Source organism: Tyto alba, unplaced genomic scaffold, assembly GCF_018691265.1.
Source record: "Tyto alba isolate M040663 unplaced genomic scaffold, T.alba_DEE_v4.0 Super-Scaffold_40, whole genome shotgun sequence".
In the NCBI taxonomy this organism is placed as follows: Eukaryota; Metazoa; Chordata; class Aves; order Strigiformes; family Tytonidae; genus Tyto; species Tyto alba.
The window spans coordinates 47,425,585-47,445,670 of record NW_024881316.1 but is presented as its reverse complement, the minus strand read 5'-3'; the positions used below and the strand labels follow the sequence as shown (position 1 = coordinate 47,445,670).

The window sequence follows — 20,086 nt, the reverse complement described above, 5'->3', positions numbered from 1 at the left end:
CGGACGATTTCTGGAGTCTGGGGTATATTTCCCCGACTATTCCTTATATCTTCTAAGCTCTGCAGTATGCAAGGTCGAGCTCTTTGCTGCTGTCAGTGGCTACAGCTCTGCTCTCACCAGTGGGTCACAGATCACTTTCACATTCGCCGGGCTTTTCTCCTTCAGGTGGACCCAGCAATGATAAGAGATGCTGCCTTGGCCAAGAATGAGCAGTTGGAGGGAAAGTTCACTTCTTCCTTGGGAAGAGTCCCCTCGTGACTCAGCGGGGATGCCATGGGCTATTTACCCCATTGTTCAAACTCATTGAGAGAATTACCCTGTTTTGGAGAAAACAGGGGCTAGTGACACAAGACTGCCGAAGGAAAAAAAACTAAGTCCACCTGGGGACAATACTTAGTTGCCAGTGGCCATTTGTAGATTCAGAAGCTGCAGCACAATTTTTAGGTGGTACCGACCTTAACTAGGTCCAATCTGTTACCTGAGATGTGACAGATTGGGTCTTTCTCCTGCTTAATTCTCCAGCTACTCAGTCCCGAGGAGCCTGTGCTTACAACGTGCCCCTGCAGCACAGCACAGAGCTGATCACAAAGCAATGGTCGTTACTGTATCCCCTCCCTCATTCCAGTCCTGATCTTGCACCGTTAAAGTCAAAGAGAGCTTTGCCCATGAAATATTGACTCCAGGACCAATGCCCTACCGCAGTCCAAACCGAAGGCTTTAGCAGGAATTTGTTGCCTTCACGTGACTCTTGTTTTGAGCAAGTAGGCTCTGAGCTCCCTAGGGACAAACAGTGGGGGAGGAATGGGAGGAAACACCAAAATCATAGGATACAAATGCTTTAGGGAATTGGTTCCCCAAATACTGGCAGTGCAGGGGGGTGAGGGTTGGAGCTAGGACATCCCAGATGTCTGTAGGGTTACTCACATGCCGTAGACATCCTCTGATGAAATCCAAAAGGGTTTTGGAAAAAAACATCACCTTCATAGGATTATGCCTGGGTTGCTGGTTCAAATTATTTGGACCAGAAGAGGAGGTGATGAAAACTTATGTAAGGGTCTTTGGTCCTACAAGGCAAAGATGGAGTCTGCAGTGTGCTGCATGCCTTGGTGATCAAGGCTTTCAGCCAGTGATGGCTAACCTCTCAGTGATTTCATGGGACCTGCTGGGGTCTGCTGGCTGGTAATGCCACTTGGGCAGTGAGCAGGTCTGAGCTTAGAGGACGTGACTTACAGCTATCAATCTGGGCATACTTGGTGATGGATGTAGTGGACATGAAAAGCCTTGGTGATGGTAACTACTGATAGATCATCTCAGTCCAAGTGTGGGACAGACCTCTGGAGGACAGTGGCGGGGCCGACAACTGATTTCTCTCTGATACCACCCCACCATCTCTGCTCCTGCGCATCCCTGCGGGATTTGAATCACATAAAGGCACAGCTTCATATGAACAGACTACTAAGAAACTCACTTATGACTCCTGTTGGGATGAGGCTGGCATGAGAAAGCGCATTATCTGCATTTGACCATATCATCTTCATAAACATGAACTTATCTAACAAGACTTAACAGATCTTTCCTGATCCTCTGCACTCAACTTTTTGGTAGACAATGAGCCACACAGCACACTTCAAGGTGGGAACTGGTCTTTTTTAATGAGAGGAGAAAACTCCATTCCCATCAAACAAGAGGAAACTAATGCAAACATCACTTTCTCCCTCCTCCTCTCAACACCAAAAGTCTCAGCTCTACTTCTTTTTCCTGTGTGTCAGGCAGCAGTACATCCTCCTGCAGTCTTCAGTATGTTCTTCCTTCTCTCCTTTAGCACATGTCCTGGAACAGTACCCACTGCAGCTCTTTTTTGGCTGGCTTTTGCCTGTAGAAAGAAAGGGAGCTACATCTGCATCGCCTAATTCATCATGGTCAACAGCACAGAAGTACCACCACTCCACCAGTAAAATTTCTCCGTAAAACAAAGTGTCCACATCCACACTGATGCTTGGGAATGGACCATGGCCACTGTCAGAATTTTTCTCAAAATGGTTTGAGTCCGTGTTATTTGGCCAAGAGCAAAACTGAGCCAGTGACAGTGCTGACAATTAAATGTTGTGGAAGACTTAGTTCAAATGTCAAGCCGAGATCTCAGCCTTGGCAATGTTGAATTTATCATTATAGTCACACCCTGGGTGTTTATCTTGAGATGAACTGAATTGCTCTGACTCTATCAACTAATATCCAATGACCGTGATGGGACCCAGTTCACATGGAGACCTCCAGGTGGTGGATGTCTAAATCTAGGATGGTGTGATTCTGGAGCTGAACTGCAGCCCAAAAGTCTCGTAAGCCAAACCCAACCAAAATCTCACCACAAGACTCACCACCCACACCTACTTTCCTGAAAAAGTTGGTTTTTTTTTTTTTTTTTTTTTTTTTTTTAACCTTAATTCCTTTATGGTTCACTATTATCTCTCATTTCTGCTCCACATAATTAACCACCTTACCTGGGGTAGCCATCAAGGCCATTAGGAAAACAGCAAACACAACATAGATGATCCTCATGACTGGATTTCCACCACGATCACAGCAGATCTGGGATGCAGTCTTGCAGAGAGATCTTGAATCAGTTGCTAAGAAAAAGGCTGGAGATTCTGATATTTATAGACGTTTCTTGACAGAGAGGACGGTGCTAAGGAGGAGCGTGACTTCACTGCTATCCAAGGACACATTGTTTGCTGCTTAGTGGGGTATTATGTCACTCCAACCCAGTGGCCATCTGACAATGAGACATCCACTCTGTGCCCATTTGTCATTGGGTCTTTGAAGGCATCTCATGTTGCCTGTGCAGGCGTCTCTCCTTTGGGAGCTGGACTCCTCTCAATCTGGCTGCAAAAGTCAGACAATTGGGACTATCAGTCCCCGGTCGGAAGACTTGGTGTTGGCTTGTAGGAATGGTTGTGTTGGACAGTGTTACAACAGAAAGTTTGAGACCCCTTCTTCTTCCCTTCCAAAACAGAGACCTGGCAGGACTGGTACTACGCTGGCCAATGCCACTACATGCAATCCCAACTGTATGTCAAGATCTAGACCCTCTACTAGACTACGAAGTGCTGTGGGAATTGACATGCAAGTTGTTACAAAGTTGAAATGACTTTCCTGCAAAAAACCTCTGTCTGTCTAAAGGTGAGGTCACCAGTCTAAGCTAATCATCTGGGGCTCAGTTCAATTGCCTGAACACAGACGGCACCATGTGAGACCTCGTGAAATCTCCCAAGTTTCTTCTACTCTCCTACATCAACCATGTCTAAGAGATTTCGAAGTCACTTTTTGCAGATAAGATGAATAACAACTCAGTTCTAATCTCTGAATGTTGGACTTTATAAACATAAATTAATAGAATATAGCAAAGCACTAAGTGCAGAGGTGACGAATGAAGAGTCGCAAGTAGCTTATGCCTCTGTTGCCCATCTAATGTCTCCTTCACCACAAGCTGGGAAGAAGTTAGCATTTACATTTACATCAGCTTATGACTGATTGGTTTCTTCCCTCATTTCCTTCTCTCTTGAGGAGAAGCAAAGAAATAGCTACCACAGCACCTCCAGTCCAGGAAGAAACTGAACCCAAGCAAACATATTGTAGGTTGTGTTCCCTGGCAATGAGCAATTGTTTCAGACTGAACAATGTTGGCACTGCATTACACCATTCCCTCCAGAACTGCCTGAGAGCAGGCTGGGGCTGTCTGCCCTGGAGAGCAAAAACTGCAGAAGCACTCACTCCAAGTCTATCCACCCTGACTGGAATTTAGAGATGAATACACCTTTTCTTATATTTTTTTTTTTCTTATGCGAGAGTCTGCTATTGTTTTGGATGTCTACACTCCTTTGATAGTCAGTGGAGATCTACTCAGTATAATCCATGGAGCTGGGAGAGTCACTGGGCTTACTGATCTAGAGGTTTTTACTTAGGGTGAGTTGAACCATGCTCTAAACTCTCTCAACACTATTGGCTGGAATGACTATTCCCAGTGACTCAGACATTTTAGGTGTGTATTTGAGATGTCCCACCTGGCCTCCAGCTGTGTCTTTAGAGGGTAATGGTCTCCCATAACACCCAATCATACCTGCCAGCCCCATATAGATGCCCCAGGCATGCATTGGTGCCTCAGACGGCACTAGACATCTTTATTTAAGCAGCTCAATCAACCACTAGCATGTCTGTAGATCCTTCTACATAAAGACCTCAGTTAAACTCTCCCTAATCTCCATTTCAATCTCACCCAGAGAGTGCCAAGTAGACAAAGACATGAAGAGACTGGCAACAGAGAGGTCACTTCCACTCCGTCCTTCACATCCAACTTGGACAGTACAGCTCTAAGACGCTGAGCAGGTCCCAGTCCCTGTGGATCTGCAGTTGTTCTCTCATTCTGTGTTGAGTGTGTCCCTTGTATTCCAAGGTAAGAAAGCAGGAGAGAAGGAGAGGAGAAGATAAGGCAGAAGAATGATTAAACTTCCCCAAATTTTCCCAGTTCACCCCTCTAGCTGCCCTCTCTCTAGAAGGGAAATGATTGCTCCATCCTTATAGCTCTTCTGGTCCCTGACTTCTCTACAAATATCTATTAGATAGTTCAATGAAGCCAGCCATTAACTCACAACAAATTCCTCTTTGAAAAATACCATCTGGAAAGCCCCCAAATGGCCACTGGATGTGGATAATGTCATATAGACCCCTCCTCAGACAAGTGAGAACAGAGCTGGTTGTGGCAGCTTTTCTTTGCAGAAGCTGTTTCACTGTTGGAATATATATTGGGTTTGCATGGCAAAGTCTTGGTAGTTGGGGGGGCCACAGGGGTGACTTCTGTAAGAAGGTGCCAGAAGCTTCCCCTGTGTCCGACAGAGCCAATGCCAGCTGGCTCCAAGAAGACCCACCACTGGCCCAGGCTGAGCCCATCAGTGACGTTGGGAGAGCCTCTGGGATAATGTATTTAAAAAGGGGAAAAAATCTGCTGTGAAACAGCAGCCAGAAAAGAGGAGTGAGAACATGTGAGAGAAAGGAGAAACACCTCTGCAGACACCAAGGTCAGTGAAGAAGGGTGGGGAGAAGATGCTCCAGGTGCCCCTGCAGTCTGTGATGAAGACCATGGTGAGGCAGGCTGTGCCCCTGCAGCCCAGGAAGGTCCGTGGGGGAGCAGATCCCCACCTGCAGCCCATGGGGGACCCCACGCTGGAGCAGAGGGTGCCCAAAGGGGGCTGTGACCCTGTGGGAAGCCCAGGCTGGAGCAGGGTCCTGGCAGGACCTGTGACCCCCGTGGGGGACCCATGCTGGAGCAGCCTGTTCCTGAGGGACTGTACCCCATGGGAGGGACCCACACTGGAGCAGGGGAGGAGTGTGAGGAGTCCTGCCCCTGAGGAGGAAGGAGCAGCAGAAACAACAGGTGATGAGCTGACTGCAACCCCCATTCCCTGTCCCCCTGTGTCACTCTGGGGGAGGAGGGAGAGAAATCAGGAGTGAAGTTGAGCCCAGGAGGAAAGAGACAGGAGGGATGGAGGCATTTTAAGATTTGTTTTGATTTCTTGTTATCCTACCCTGACTTTGATTTGCAATAAATTATCTTGATTTCCCCAAGCTGAGTCTGTTTTGTTTGTGATGGTGTTTGCTGAGTGATCTCCCCCTGTCCTTGTCTGGAACCACAAGCCTTTCATCATACTTTCTCTCCCTTCTCCATCTGGGGAGGGGTGCTCCTAGAGAGGCTTTTGGTGGGCACCTGGCATTCAACCAAGCTCAACACACCACACGCTCTTTTTCCCTGCTTATGTCCACATACCCATGCTATACCTACACCTTCACACCTAAAGCCATGTGGTGCAAAGAATTAGATTTCTTACTGAGAAGCCTCAAAACTGTGTTGTCTCTCCTAGACCTGTGTAAAAGTATGAGACTGCCAAAAGTGAGAGTCTCTGAATAGTTTGTCTGTGCAGAGGTACATGACTGCTCCTGCTACAGAGGTTTCACAAACCTTTGATCAACTTCACGGCTCTTCTCTGTACCTTTTTCTGCTCCAGCACACCCAGTTTGAGCTAGGGAGGACAGAAACCAAACCCTAAGTACAGTATTGATCTGTAAATAAGAGAGAGGCACTGACTGAGCAGTCACGGCACTTTGGCACAAAAAGGACATAAAATCCATTGCATGAGGTCTGTGAGGGCCTATTTGCTTCTCTGTTGCCCACCTCTGGGGATTTGCTGACATTTCCATGGAAAGAGGGCTGTGTTATGCTTAGAGGAGACATTGCTGAACTACCCACAATTTTTAAGACATCTGCAGATAACCTGTATCCTGAAAAAGCAGTAAGGAACTGCAATATTCTCTCTTGTCTCCAGAGGGTTGTGCTCGTGGCTGTAGAGAAGGCAAAAGGGAAAATGATACCTTCTCCCCAAATCCCTACCCCATAAGACCACTGGCAGCTATTGTTGTCAGTGGGTGTTCAGGCTTTTTTTGGTACTGATGAGCCTTTTGGGCTGGGCTTGGAGAACCTGTCCTAATGTTTTTTGTGGGGCCATGGGGAGACGAGTAACCACACCACACACATCAGAGTTACATCTCCTTTTTTTCTTTTCATTTATTGAGAGGAGGGGGTGACAACTGGGTTAGACAGTTGAGAAGCTGCTCCCAAAGCCACCGAGGAGCCTCCTCTTCCCCAAGCTTTTTCCTCTTCAGCTCCTATTTCCCCTTCCAGCCGGGCGGGATGCAGCAGTAGAACTTGCAGTCGGAGGAGAAGGACCACGTGTCCACCTTGGTGCACTTGCTGGAGCAGTAGCCCACCTTGGGGCAGTGCTTCCTGATCTGCCCGTAGCCTGCAAGGGGGAGACAGAGGGAGAACGGTTGGGTCAGGGGAGGTGCCCCTGTGCCCCACTCTCACGCCCTCCCATCTCCTCCCGGTGTAAGTGTGGCAGTGGTCAGCAGGATGAGACCTTGCTCCTCGGGAGGTCCTGCTCCATTCTCCCACATGTCCACCACTCCTGCCCAAGCCCAGCCCCAAAGCAGGAAGGGACCCTGAAGAGCACAAGCCTGAGAAACTCCTTGTGCACCCCTCTCCCCCGGCTGGTGACTACAGGGCCAGCTGGTGACACGGGTGCAGTTTGGGACAGAGATGCTCCCACAGAGAGCACATTAATTCCCCTCATGAGAGACCCTCCAAAAGCAAAGCTCATAAAGATGCTTAGCTGTGCAAGGATATAAAGATGCTCATGTGTGCGCCTGAGCATTTCCTTGTCTTCTACCTCTCCTTAAGGGATAGGATCAATGTTCTCAGAGCAAAGCAGCAAAAGTCACATCAAGCTTATTTCAAAAACTTAGGTGTTCACTCAGGTCCCTGTACTTATATCATGCTTTTAAAAATTGCCCTCTTACTTAGAAAAGGTTGAAAGGATATCGAATATGCCTTGAAATTGGCCTTGCACCAAATATTCATGACGGTGGTTAAATACAGGCCATCTGAAAGTCTTGGCCCAGGTAGACAAGAATTGATATCTGAAGAGATTTTCTAATTCCTTCCTGGGAGATCTCAGCCCAGAATCCCCCTTTCAACTCTTGTAAAGGGACCAGAAAGCCTCAGAGTCTCAGAAACAGGCATTAGTAGAAAAAGCTATGTCACATCAGTAAATCAAATGTACCCAGGACTGTTCCTTGACGCATAAATCGGGTTGCACAGAAGAGTCCCTCTGGTACTATGAAAGTCTCTGAGTCCCCAAGAGAAGTGGCCACATCCAGACTCTTGTATGGCAATTTTCTGGCCTGGGCTCACTCCCAAATTGGATACTGAAGTTTTAATCTCTGTTATTCATACACAAATCTCTCTGAGGTAGTCCTTATTTCACTGTTGCTCGAAAGAAGTCACTAAACTATCTGGTCATTAAGAAGACATTAAAGCACCTGAGGTCAGTCACTTCAGATAGTAATAACTATATTTTCAAGAACTAAAGTTACTTTAAAAGAATTCCAGTTAATATCAGCTCATCTTGCCCTATTTGCCATCTTACCTGGAGTGGCCAGGGAGACCAGTAGGAAGACAGCGAAGACAAGGTAAAGGAACTTCATGGCTGGAGTTGAGCTGGGATCTCAGCGAGGCTGGAGAGAGGAGGCTTGGAGAGAGCTCGAATGGAGGAGGTGGTATAGAGGGAGGCTGCGGCTGCCAGTTTTTATAGAGTGTTTCCCTGCAGAGTGGAGGATGCTGGGGAGACACGGGAATTCATCCAAGTTGGGATGTTTGTGGATGGACGTGCAGTTGTGGCACGAGCACCAGAATTTCCTGCGTGCGCCCAAGTGTGCTGGCAGCCACCTCCTTCCCCCATCTCTGATTACCCAACATCAGATATGATTTCAGCACAGTGGCCTTGATGAGAGCACAAATGAATAGGGGCTGTCAGGAACAGATTTGTTAGGACTGAGCTGATGGGTCAGAGGGACCTGATGGAGATCGGCAGATATAATGAAGAGGGGAGAACAAGATCAGTATCACAGGGTTTCAGGCCTTTCCCAACCTCTGGCAGGGATGCAACTGCAGACAATAGGGCCAAGTTGTGGCTGTGATGCACTGATAACTCTCCCTCCATTGTCCATTCTGGTCACCATGTGGGGCTGTTGGCTTGGAAAGGACCAGTGTTCCCATCTCCCCTTGTGAAGGGAACCATGCCTGCAAAACGTCTCTGATAAATTTAACAAACACCGTGTTCAATGTACTCTCTTTTGTTGTCACCTCTCACCCCTCGGATGGATGGATGGATGGATGGGCAGGAGCACTGGGGCTGAGAGCTCCCAGGATCCTGGATGAGCTGACCACTTACAGACACTTTGATCAGCACCTCTTCCTCACAAACATCCAGCCAGACCTGGGGTTACAAACATGAGCAGAGCTCTGCAAAGGAACTTTTCCAACCCCGGTTCACTGGGCTGTTTAATAGCTTTATAAACAACCAGAAAAAAAAAAAGAGGCAACTGGTGAAGGGGCAGGAGCTGCTTCAAAATTACTGAATACCATCAAACCTAAGTTTGCAAAGGGCAGCAGACAGATCTTGCAACACTGAGTCACAGGGCAGCAAAATGTCAAATACTGAATCAGTGTCAGTTAGTTTAAGGTTATGGATTTGGAAAAATATATAATCTGTACAAATTTTAGGTCTGAATTACCTAAAGCCAGTTAGGAAGGAGGTTTGGGAGTCCATGAAAAAAGTGGTCTGAAAATAGCAGATAAGAACCAAAAAATGGAAATTTGTATATTAAGAAGTTTCAAGGAAGTTATTAAGACAAAAGAAAACATTGTCTCACTTCATCAGTCTGTGGGGTATCACACCGGTGTGTGCACTGCTCATCTCCCAATCCCTGATGGCCTACAGTAGGGCAAGAAAAGGTTAGAAGAAAGGTGGCAGAAGCAAGGACTCATTTTCATAAAATTAAGTATACTGGTACTCAGCTCAGGGAATAAACACTTATTGGAGGTGTATCACAAAGCTGTAAAATTGTAGAGGTCTAAGGAAGAGACAACTATGCCTGTCCAATTTTCATAACCCAAGAAATAAGTGAGATGCAATGGTAAATCAGGCATTTAACAAAAAAGTAGCCAAAAAAGGTCCTCTTCCACACTGAGCATAGCTGAAACATAGAACTTGTTCAAGAAGTCAAAATGTATTGAAAGGACAAATTTATTTAAAAAGCAATTTAGAAATTAATGAAGGAGGTACAAATTTAAAAATTAGACATAAAACCTTCTGGAGGAAGTTGCCAAGCTTCATGTTACTGGAGGGTGGGGAGTTTTACCAGGTGAACACACATTTTCTTGGACTCCTTCCCAGGCACTCGCTTCTGCCTGACCCAGGCTCTGTGCTCCGACTTGGCTCAGCCTGACGTTTCTCTCTGTGATCCTACCTGAGTACAGAAACCAAGTAAAAGTGGGTGAGTGGACTGTGTATCTTGTCTGCTTCATCACCACTATTCTTAACTGTCATGCTCAGGAGTTTGTCCATTTTTTTCCTTGAAGACCTTTAGTGATGGTGTTTCCATAGTCACTCTGTCCAATCCTTTCTGCTGCTGTAAAGTCCTGTCATTTCAAAGGTTCTCCAACACCTCAAGTGAGGACCTCCTGCTGCAACTGGAGTCACTGACTTCTCATCCTGGCCACCAAAACCAGACCATACCTTTCCAATGTGTTGCCTTTTGTGGACTTGAGGACTTTTGAGTTTTCCATGCCTTCTCTTTTCTGACCGTTATTCCACTTGCTTCAGTCTTTTCTTACAAGTCACATCTTCTTGACCTCCTGTCATTTTCTGAGTGCCCTTCAGCCTTTTCACTGCTTTTTTGAAGCACGGTGTACAAAACTGGATGGATTCACTTTTAAGGGCTGCACAGTGGGTACGTCCTGTGTTTTACAAGTTCAGCTTTTGTTTATACTTGTAGGACAATTCGTGCTGGTTTTCCAAAACCATGATATTGCTCATTTGTGTCTACCTGTGATCTACTGCAACCCAAATTTTCCCTGCAGAACTGCCAAACAGCCAAAACCTCCTTGTTCTGTATTCTCCAGTTAATTATTCTTGTCTGTATAGACAAGGTAGCTTTTCCTAATACTTAGTTATATTTTTTTCATTATCTCTTTAGCGTGAGAAGATCCACTGGAATGCTAATCCTGTCCTCTAATGTTTTCCAGTCCCTTTCAACTTCTTAGTTGTGAATTTAGTGAGCACACTCTCTAGAGAACCATAAAAATTATTAGGCAGTTCAGCACTGGACTCACAACAAATCAGATGTGGTGTGGCAATTCATTACCTTAGCTTCATTTACATATTTGCTTACAACCCCTTTAATCAGCAGCATAGCCCTTTTTGAAAGAATTCAGACAAAATAAAAAATAGGTATTAGGCCAAATGAATGTGATGAAAATCAGGCCAAGTACAAGGTCCAGCACATGGGTCGGAGCAATTCTAAGCACAAATACAGGCTGTGGGATGAGTGGATAGAGAGCAGCCCTTCAGAGAAGAATCTAGGGGTACTGATGGGTGGAAAACTGAATATGAGCCATCAATGTGTGCTTGAAACCCAGAACCCACCCGTGCCCTGGGCTGCATCCAGAGCAGGGGGGGCAGCAGGGCCAGGGAGGGGATTCTCCCCCTCTGCTCCGCTCTGGGGAGACCCCCCTGCAGTGCTGGGTCCAGCTCGGGGGCCCCCAACAGCAGAAGGACCCGGAGCTGCTCGAGTGGGGCCAGAGGAGGCCACGGAGATGCTGGGGGGGCTGGAGCAGCTCCCCTGGGGGGCCGGGCTGAGAGAGTTGGGGGGGTTCAGCCTGGAGAAGAGAAGGCTCCGGGGAGCCCTTCGAGCGGCCTCCCAGGGCTTAAAGGGGGGACAGGAGAGGTGGGGGGGGACTCTGGGTCAGGGGGTGGGGGTAGGAGGAGGGGTGATGGTTTTAAACTGAAAGAGGGCAGATTTAGATTAAATATAAGGAAGACATTTTTTATGATGTATGTCATGGAATACTGGAGCAAGTTGCCCAGACAGGTTGTAGATGTCCCCTCCCCTGGAAGGGTTCAAGGCCAGGTTGGACAGCGCTTGGAGCAATGTGGTGCAGTGGAAGGTGTCTCTGCCCATGGCAGGGGGATTGGGACTAGGTAACCTTTAAAAGTCCCTTCCAACCCAAACCAATTCTATGTTTCTGACTCTATGAAAATGTTTGCACGTTTGGGGGAGACCCTTTAGGAACCTCACTGCCCGTGGAGCACTTGGGCATGGATGCACCCTCAAAACTACCCCCTGCGATGGACCTAGTGCCCCAGTATCACCCACTGTGTCTGTGCCTTGCAGACAGTGTCCGGTGCCGGTGCATCATCAGAGGAGCACCCAGACCTAATTCCTGCACCCCTGAGGAGCAGCTCTGCTGTTGGCAGCCCCGGCTGGCGCTGGGTCGAGCAGAGCTGGGCCCGTCGGCTCTGTGTCTGCTGGCGGTGGAATCCCGGCAGCCGGATCTGGAGGAGGGGGGGGATTGCCCCCATGTGTCCGGGTCGGTGAAAGCGGCCGGCGAGCGGTGAGGAGAAGCCCACTGGAGCATGGACCTGGCTGCCGGGTGCCTTTGTGAGTGGGACCAGTGGGTCGGGGTGACATTGCACACGCCGGAAAGCGAACAACACCTCTCTGGAGACGGGTTTGCTCAATTTCTCCTCCCACCTCTCTGCTTGTTGCAGGAGTCCCTCTATAAAACCCAGGGCCTCCAAGGTCCCCCACCGTGGCCATCTCAGACCCACTTTGCTCCCGGTGCGCTGAGATCTCCGCTGGCCTCCAGACATGAGGATGCTCTGCGTGGTCTTCGCCGTGCTCCTGCTCTTCTCCTTGGCCACCCCGGGTAAGACAGCAACACATGGCAGGAGTGAAATCGGGGCTGACCCCAGAAGCTGGGAGTACAGGTGCCTGTCCCTCTCCAGCCTTTGTGCTTTGGGGTGGAGGCAGGTGGTGGTCATCTCCCCAGCTTTGGCAGTGGAGAACAGTTACCTGCAGCTGGCTCTGGCTGAGAATTTATCCAGCCTAGCTTTCACACCTGATTTGGGATGAGATGAATGCCACGCTGCAAAAGCCTGTCTCTCATGCTCATGCAAAGAGATCTTGCCAGCAAGCTGCAGTACTGGCATGTGTAGGGGGATGACTTTAAAGAGGCCAGTAGTTCCCCAGCTCAGTGGGGACAGAAAGCATGGGTCCTATCCTGTGTGGATCTGAACCCAAAGGTACCCTGTGCATCAGTACTGCCCTGGAGCCAGCAAGGAGATAACTTCTGGGCCTCTGCCCTCTTACAGTGTCTGACATTTTCTCTTAAAACCTGTCTCTCTTTCCCTCCCATTGCAGGGTACGGGCAGCCTAAGGGCACTTGTGCGGGGTACTGTTCCCACCTGTGTGCCAAAAGGGACGAATGGACTTTCAGCCAGTCCTGCGGGAAGATGTACTGCTGCATCCCCCCACCCAAAAAGGGAAAATGATTGCAAAAGTGTCCAGCCGTGGAGGAAGAGCAGCGCTCGCGGTGGGGCTGCCACGGCTGTATGCCCGATGTAACCGAGATGGTGGTCACTGCTTTGAAGTAAAGATGGGTGGATATGAGTTCTGTGTGCTGTGTGGTTCGTTCACCTCCTGGGACGGGATCACCAGGAGAGGTTCTGCAGCCAGACCTCCCTGGACCGTGATCACGACACACTTCTGACAGCCCCAGACATTTCTGACAGCCCCAGACACTAGAAGGACACACTGGAAGAGAAGAGGCTTTGGGATTTTCCCATTGCTTCAAAGCAGGGTGGTGGCAAAGGCTAGGAGAGGACTGATTGCCTAATACTATGTCTCCCTCCTCTGCAAGTTGAGTCCCAGTTTAGTTTTAGGGGACACAACAGCCCCCAGTGTCCCATCAGTCTCATTCAGCCTCTGCGCTGGGGACCTCAGTCCCATTGCAGGGGTAGAGACTGGAAGCAAACAGCCACCCCTTTCCCCTTCCACCCCTGAAATCCCACTCCTGGGGTGCCTATAGAACATTCTTATCCCAGTGCAACCACCCAGGGTTTGTGGCCCTGTGGATGACCTTGCACAAAGCAAGTGACTTCTCAACATAGCCTGTGACCAGATTATTTCATTGGGGGGGGTGTCATAGACAAGGTGGATTTCTTCAGTGTCCCCTTCCCCACCCCCTCCACTCCATGCTAAGCCATTCACTCGAGGCTTTCTGCAGGGGGACATGGGGAGGTTTGGTGTTGGGTGGCTCAGAGCATCTTGGCAAAGGACAGTCAGACAAGCCTCAGGAGCAATATGGGAGAGTGAGATGTTTGTGTCAAAAAGGGTCAACATCCTGACTGGCTCCTGGGACAGAAAACAGCCCTGTTTCTCTGAAACCCTCAAGGAAATACAATAAGTTTCCAGCCACAGGGCCTTTCAAACTCAGAAAAAGGCTACTGCACTGGCATTCCTTGGGCTGAAGGATGCTGCACGAGAAGAGAGGAGATACAGATATCTCCCTCTTGCAGAAAGATTGCTTAATTTCTGCATGGGGAAGATCTGTGTCTCCTCTCTTCTATAGCATCTTCCCCGGTCAGCAGAGATCTGGGCACTACAACCAATACGTGGAGTTAGAGGGAAAAGTAATTTATTCCTAAGGCTGATTTCTGTATTTGTCCAAAACTCCTCCGGTTGCCAGGGAAGCCTGAACACACGGTGCCTGCAGGTGTGTGTCTCTGCTGGCAACCGGAGAGGTGAATCCACTCTTTGTGTCTGTACGTACGATGTGAGGTGCTCCAAGGGGCTCGCGACCAACTGCTGCGGTCCAAATGATTGTGTTCCAGGCAATTTTGGGGCAAACAGGAAAAAAATACTGACTAGCCTTATGCTCCTTTATTTTTTATCCTTAGGACATAGGATAAATGTGAAATCTGATAACTTTAAAAACTTTATCAGTTTAAAGATTAACCAAGCACACAGGAAACTTGATAAAGCTGTGGCAATGGTTGGGTTTCTTATAATATTTTCTGTGATAGGAGGAATAAGTCTCTCCAAATTAGGTGCATACTGTGAGATACTGAGTGTGAAGGGGTTAACATCTAGTCCATGGGTGCTGAGATCAGTCAGGGGTAGGCAGCAGGTAAGTGTCACACTTGATACAGGATGGCCCATCACAGATTGTCATCTTTGAAGCAGTAATTTGTCAAGCTTCATCTGACCTCAGACAACAGGATATAAAAGAGGGAAAATTCACCTAAAACAACCATGTGCTGGTGAGGAGACCTCACAGATACATGGGGTTGAAAGTTTGACAAAATAATAAAAATTGCAAAGGGAAACACTGAAAAAAAATGCCAAGACTTTGCTGTTTCTTTCACATTTTTCCCCAAGGAAAAAATAAGAATGGTCTGAGGAGAGTTAAAAGAAAAGCCACGTGAAAGTGAATGAACTGTAAAATGGGGTTTTGAAGTGGTGTCTTTTGCTCTGCTGCATCTCCAGCCTTCAGAATGTTTCTGCAGCTAAGGAAAGTTTCCAAAGCCAGTAGTTTATTTTGAATTTCTGTTATTAGGAGAATGACCTTTCCCTGCCGTTATTGCCCCTGTCATCTGCAGCTGTGTAACCTCTTGGGGCACCATGTTGCAGCCTCTTGGGGAGCAGAGGGACCCTCCAACTGCACTAAATAATGGGAGGGAAGGCATGTGTCCTGTTTTGGGGGTTTCAGCCTGGAATTTGACATGGGTGTAATGCAAGGAGGGAAGCAGACAGGCTTCCTTCATCTTAAGATTCCACCTCTTCTATCAGCAGAAGATTAGACTTGGGATCCCTGTGAGGAACCCAGCTTTCCCTGCAGTAGAGAAGCCCTCAAAGACATGGCATGTGGTCTTTTTCCAAAAAAAAAAAAAAAAAAATAAAAAAAAAATGCAGAGAGAAATTGCCTGGCCTCTTCTGCCCAGGTGCCCTGAATGCTAACCCTGTATTTCCCTGACACAGGAGTTTCACATGTTGTAATTTGGGGGTTCATCCACTGCAACTGGTTCTTATCTCCACTGCCCACAGAAGCAACGAAGGCAGGTGGGATGCAGCTCTACTACACAAAACAGTTAACATTTCATACACTTGCACTTTGTACTAACATTACATTCTTCTTTTTTTTTTTTTTTGCTTTTTCACCTCTTTCAGAACAGCAGTGCAGGCATTTAACATTCCCACGGTAAAAGGCACTTGAAGGGAAAAAAAAGCTGTGTTTGCCCTATCCTGACAGCCAGGAAATGTATGTCCAAAACCTCGCTGGGCCACTCATCTCTTCTTGCAGTGGTAGAGCATCCTACAGATGCTATGCGTTCTTCTTCAGAAGCAGTGAATGAGGAGAAGGGAGTGGGGGGCACTGGCTGCTTACAGCAAATGTTTTGGGTGCAAAAGTGTTGTCTCTGTTGCATGGACATGCTGTTTGTCCGAGCAGTCTCCACCAAAGGAAAGCAAAAGGATGCTCTGCGAATGGCATTCAAGAGATTTTTAATGGCAGCCTTTGGAGGCAAGGCAGGAGCTGATGAGAACAAAAATTTGACTGGTTTTGTAAGGATGGTCAATGATGACAGGAGACTTTTTGATCACAAAGGCTGTTATTTCAGGACTGTGTAAGAATTGTAAGTTTGCAGAGAGTACTTCAGACACACTGAAAGCAGGGAGGAAAGAGGTACCGGTGATGACATGTATGAAAGGAAAAAAGACAAATTGTCAGGATCTGTTCTCTGAGAAATCTGTGATAATAGGCTGACATTACAAGAGAGAAATATTCAGCTATTACACCAACAAGAGGTGCTTTCAAGGGCTAAGCAATCCTCTTGGATATTAGGAAAAATTTATTCACCAAAAGGATTGTCAAGCACTTGAACAGGCTGTCCAGGGAAGTGGTGGCATCACCATCCTGAAATTATTTAAAAGACATGTAGGTGTTGTTCTTAGGTACATGGTTTAGAGGTGGACTTGGAAGTGTTAGGTTTATGGTTGGACTTGATGATCTTGAGGGTCTTTTCCAATCTAAGTCATTCTATGATTTTAAGCTGAGCATCCAAAAGAGACATGCAATCAAATGACATTGCATACATGGAAGCTGCTTGTGACAGTCTCAGACTTTCAGAAGAAGAATGAGCAAAAGCACAGGGTCTAAAACAGCATCACACATTTCACAGCATCACATTGAAAGTGTGGTGCTTGTTGCATGTTGGATGGTGCTTTGGGTATGAAGGTGTAAGATAGGGTTGGAAGACAGAGTCCTGTCTTTCCAGAGTAGAGCTCTGGTACAGAGGATCTCAGAAACTGTACCCAGACCTTGTCTTGGAGGGGATTAGTTGCCCAGAAGTGAATTAGTGTGTGCACAGGTTAAAGACAGGGCAATTCAAGTTGACACTGTGAGTGCAGTCTAATTGAAGGACAGCAATGGTTGAAGTATGAAGACCCCCTTAAAATACATAATCAAATACACGATAGCAGACACATAATGATAATACTGCTTAAACCTGTATTTAATTCAGTCTATTCTGGTTGACTTGGATATTTCTTGGACAAAGGTATCCAGGTGTGAACAGATGTCCAAGAAAAAGAGAAAACATATCTTCCCTAGTGTGGTCAGTCACTGCTAAAAATATGGTCTCTTTCTAATTTCAGTCTGCTCATATTATAAATTCTTGCTGTGCCAAGAAGCAGATTTATGTCCTGGAAAGTACCTTTTATTGGAGAAGTAGTTGAATATTTATACTTTAAGAAGCCAGTACTGATAATTTACTGGATCATAGGGTTTTCATATGTTTACAGAGAGAAAACACCAGCTACAGGCTCACTGACCTAGCAGTAGGAGACAAAGAAATAGCCAGTGATTTCTCAGCACTGTCTTTGGCACACTAAACAACAGAGAAACAGCACTTGGTTCTGACTAACGTGCCGGGCTCAGTTCAGAGTTTTACCCTGGAAGAGCTGCTCTGCAGCACAGATCATACGGTACTTACACTCCACATCTTTGCAGGAGCAACAGGGGATGAAAAGGCCACTACTTTCGTGCTTAATTTCAATAAGGGAGCTACATAAAAATGGGGAAATTGTTAAAAAGAAGACAAAAGGGACGACTAAAAGAGTTAAATCCTTGCAGATAGATTCTTTGCAAGCACCATGGGAGCTATTTAAGGCCACTATATTGGAGACTCAGAGAAAATGTATGACACCTATTAAAAAAAGCCCTGAGAAAGAGCAAAAGGAAAAGGTCATAGCAGAACAGTGGGATGAGGGAGGTTGTTAGAAAGAAGCTGAAACTGTGTCCAAACATGGAAAACAGAAAAGATAATAAACTGTGCCTGACAAAGTGTAAAACACAATAAGGCAACTCAACAGAGAATTGCAGGAAGAACTTACAAAAGGCAAAGAAACCTCTTAAAATAAGCCTTTTTTTTTTCCAAACACATCAGGAACAGGAAGCCTGGTGAAGAGCGTGTAGGGCAGGAGATGGTCAGAGCAGTAAAGCTAATAAAAGCTAAGGCCACTCCACAGGAGCTAAATGAAATATTTGCAGCTGCTCTCGCCTTGCAAGAAAGAAGGGAGATCTTCATGATGAACTCTCCTTTGTGGGAACTCATCAAAGGACTTGTCTTAAATTTAAAGGAGGTGGAAGAGAGGAAATAAGCAGCAACAAATCACCAGCACTCAGATCTTTTTCCCCCAAAAAGTCCTAAAGGAATTCAAGGATGAAATAGCTGCCCTCCTGACTGCAGTGTGTGATCTATTGCTTAACAAAGATTTACTGTGCAAAGATGAGGAGATGCTAATATTATGGAAAAAAAAAAACAACTTAAAAGGTCCAACAGGATTGCAAGCTGGGATTGTATCAGTTATAGATATAATAACCTAGGAAAAAACAGGAAAATCCTATGCTACCCTAAAAACCTGCTAGAGCTCCCTGAAGGAGGCAGCAGACTTGAGGACTAGAGAAATTGGGATGCAGGAGGCAAGGACTAGCACTATAGGGCCAAGTTGCAGGAGAGGGAGGTCATGGGGAGCGCTGTGGGGAGGTCACTGTTGGGGCTACAATGGTAAATTTGTTCATAAAAGGTCCTGGAAAGGGTTTGCATGGAAAGGTGGCAAAATTTGCTACTAGTGCTGCATTGCTCAGGGAATTGAAAGTGGCAGCTACAGAAGGATCTCGCTGTTTTGAGTGTCTGACTCGTAAACTGGCTGATGAAATTCAGTGCAGATCGATGTAGAGTGATGCACATAGGAAAAATCAAACTAATTTTATATGTCGAACGAATGGCTCTATGCTTGTTATTTCATTGCCCGGTAGAGACCGGGAATGCAAGTAATTAGGAGAGGGAGAAAACAAGGAACAGCATCATTACACTGTATTGTTTGATAAATCTTGGGAATTTCAGCCAGACATTTTAGGATGCTTTATTTTCTCTTTTTTGATTTTCCTGTTTCAGGGAGAAAGCATTTACCTCCTTTTAATGACAGCTAATATCCCTGTGCAAGAAGAGGGAAGAGTTAGAGGCACTGAAACTCATATGTGCCATTCAGAGAGTGAAATCTGAAATCTGGTGAGCCTTCAGCCTCCTTCTTATCGGGGAAGCATCAACTAGAAAAAGCCCTGACGGGTCATTGCTTTGCTATTTATACAAACTGCACTCAACCAGAAAGGTCCACGTTCCGATGCAAAAAAAAAAAGCCAGTGCAGACTCTGCCCCGATTGCTGTCTGCGATTAAAAGTAGGTACGAGTGACAGAGAAGCAGATGGGCATATTAACACGAATCATTGGACCAGACGTTTTCATTATGCCTGGCATTCCTCTTTCTTCCAGGGCAGATGTACTGGCTGTCACCACAAGAAAAGACAGATCTTTAAAATGTATAGCAACAGACAACATAGTAACTCCGGATCTGTGTGGAAACTGGGTTTTGCTGCTGTATTCAGCTTGTTTCCTTTAAAATGTTTCTGCAGAAGTCATTATATTTCACTGAAAATAAGATGTAGAGGAAAGCAGTAGGGAAAAAAAAAAAATAGTCTCACAACCAGGATCCAGTGTATTATCACCCTGCAGCTTCCAGAAACAGGGCTAGAAAAACACCCTTTCTTTTGAAGCTGCAATTTATTGTGCTGTTTTAACCGGTACTTAACATAATTTCTCAAGTTACTCTAGCTGCCAGATATGAAAGACAAAGAGTTTTTTCCCAAAATACCTGTCCTTTCAAGATGTGGAGCACCATGAAAGCTTCACGTGAGAGCGGTGAATAAATGACTGCCTTAAAGTGACATGGTTTTAGATGAAAACCAACAGCAATTTATTATCACTTCATTATTCCACTCCTGCACATGTTCTATTGTAGTCTATAAATATGAGAATATCTCTACTTTCTCACTGAAAAATATGGCTTCTTTTCAAGATTTGTCTGGACCTCTGTGAACCCCAAGTCTTAAGGCCCCTCACTTTTTTTGCTTTTTCTTACTAAATTCACTGGTCAAAGAAAATGTATTAGAAGGGAAATACAGAGGATGACTGAGGAAGGATTCTCTGCTGAAATAGTGAGAATTTCCTCAACAACTGTAAGG

The 20,086-nt window shown here is 46.4% G+C and overlaps 2 protein-coding genes across 2 annotated transcripts; one reads left to right on the top strand and one right to left on the bottom strand.

Annotated features, from left to right (window-relative positions):
* Window positions 1-6,711: 6,711 nt before the first annotated feature.
* On the bottom strand, window positions 6,712-8,119 carry LOC116961800 (cygnin-like). The gene is made up of 2 exons (XM_032993850.1): window positions 8,031-8,119; window positions 6,712-6,845 (listed from the first exon to the last, which is right to left on the bottom strand). The coding sequence occupies exons 1-2, from the start codon at window positions 8,086-8,088 to the stop codon at window positions 6,712-6,714; spliced, it is 192 nt and encodes a 63-aa protein (XP_032849741.1). The 5' UTR covers window positions 8,089-8,119.
* Window positions 8,120-12,315: 4,196 nt separating this feature from the next.
* On the top strand, window positions 12,316-12,998 carry LOC116961803 (small basic protein 1-like). Its single transcript, XM_032993855.1, has 2 exons — window positions 12,316-12,373; window positions 12,868-12,998. The coding sequence occupies exons 1-2, from the start codon at window positions 12,316-12,318 to the stop codon at window positions 12,996-12,998; spliced, it is 189 nt and encodes a 62-aa protein (XP_032849746.1).
* The last annotated feature ends 7,088 nt before the right edge of the window (window positions 12,999-20,086 follow it).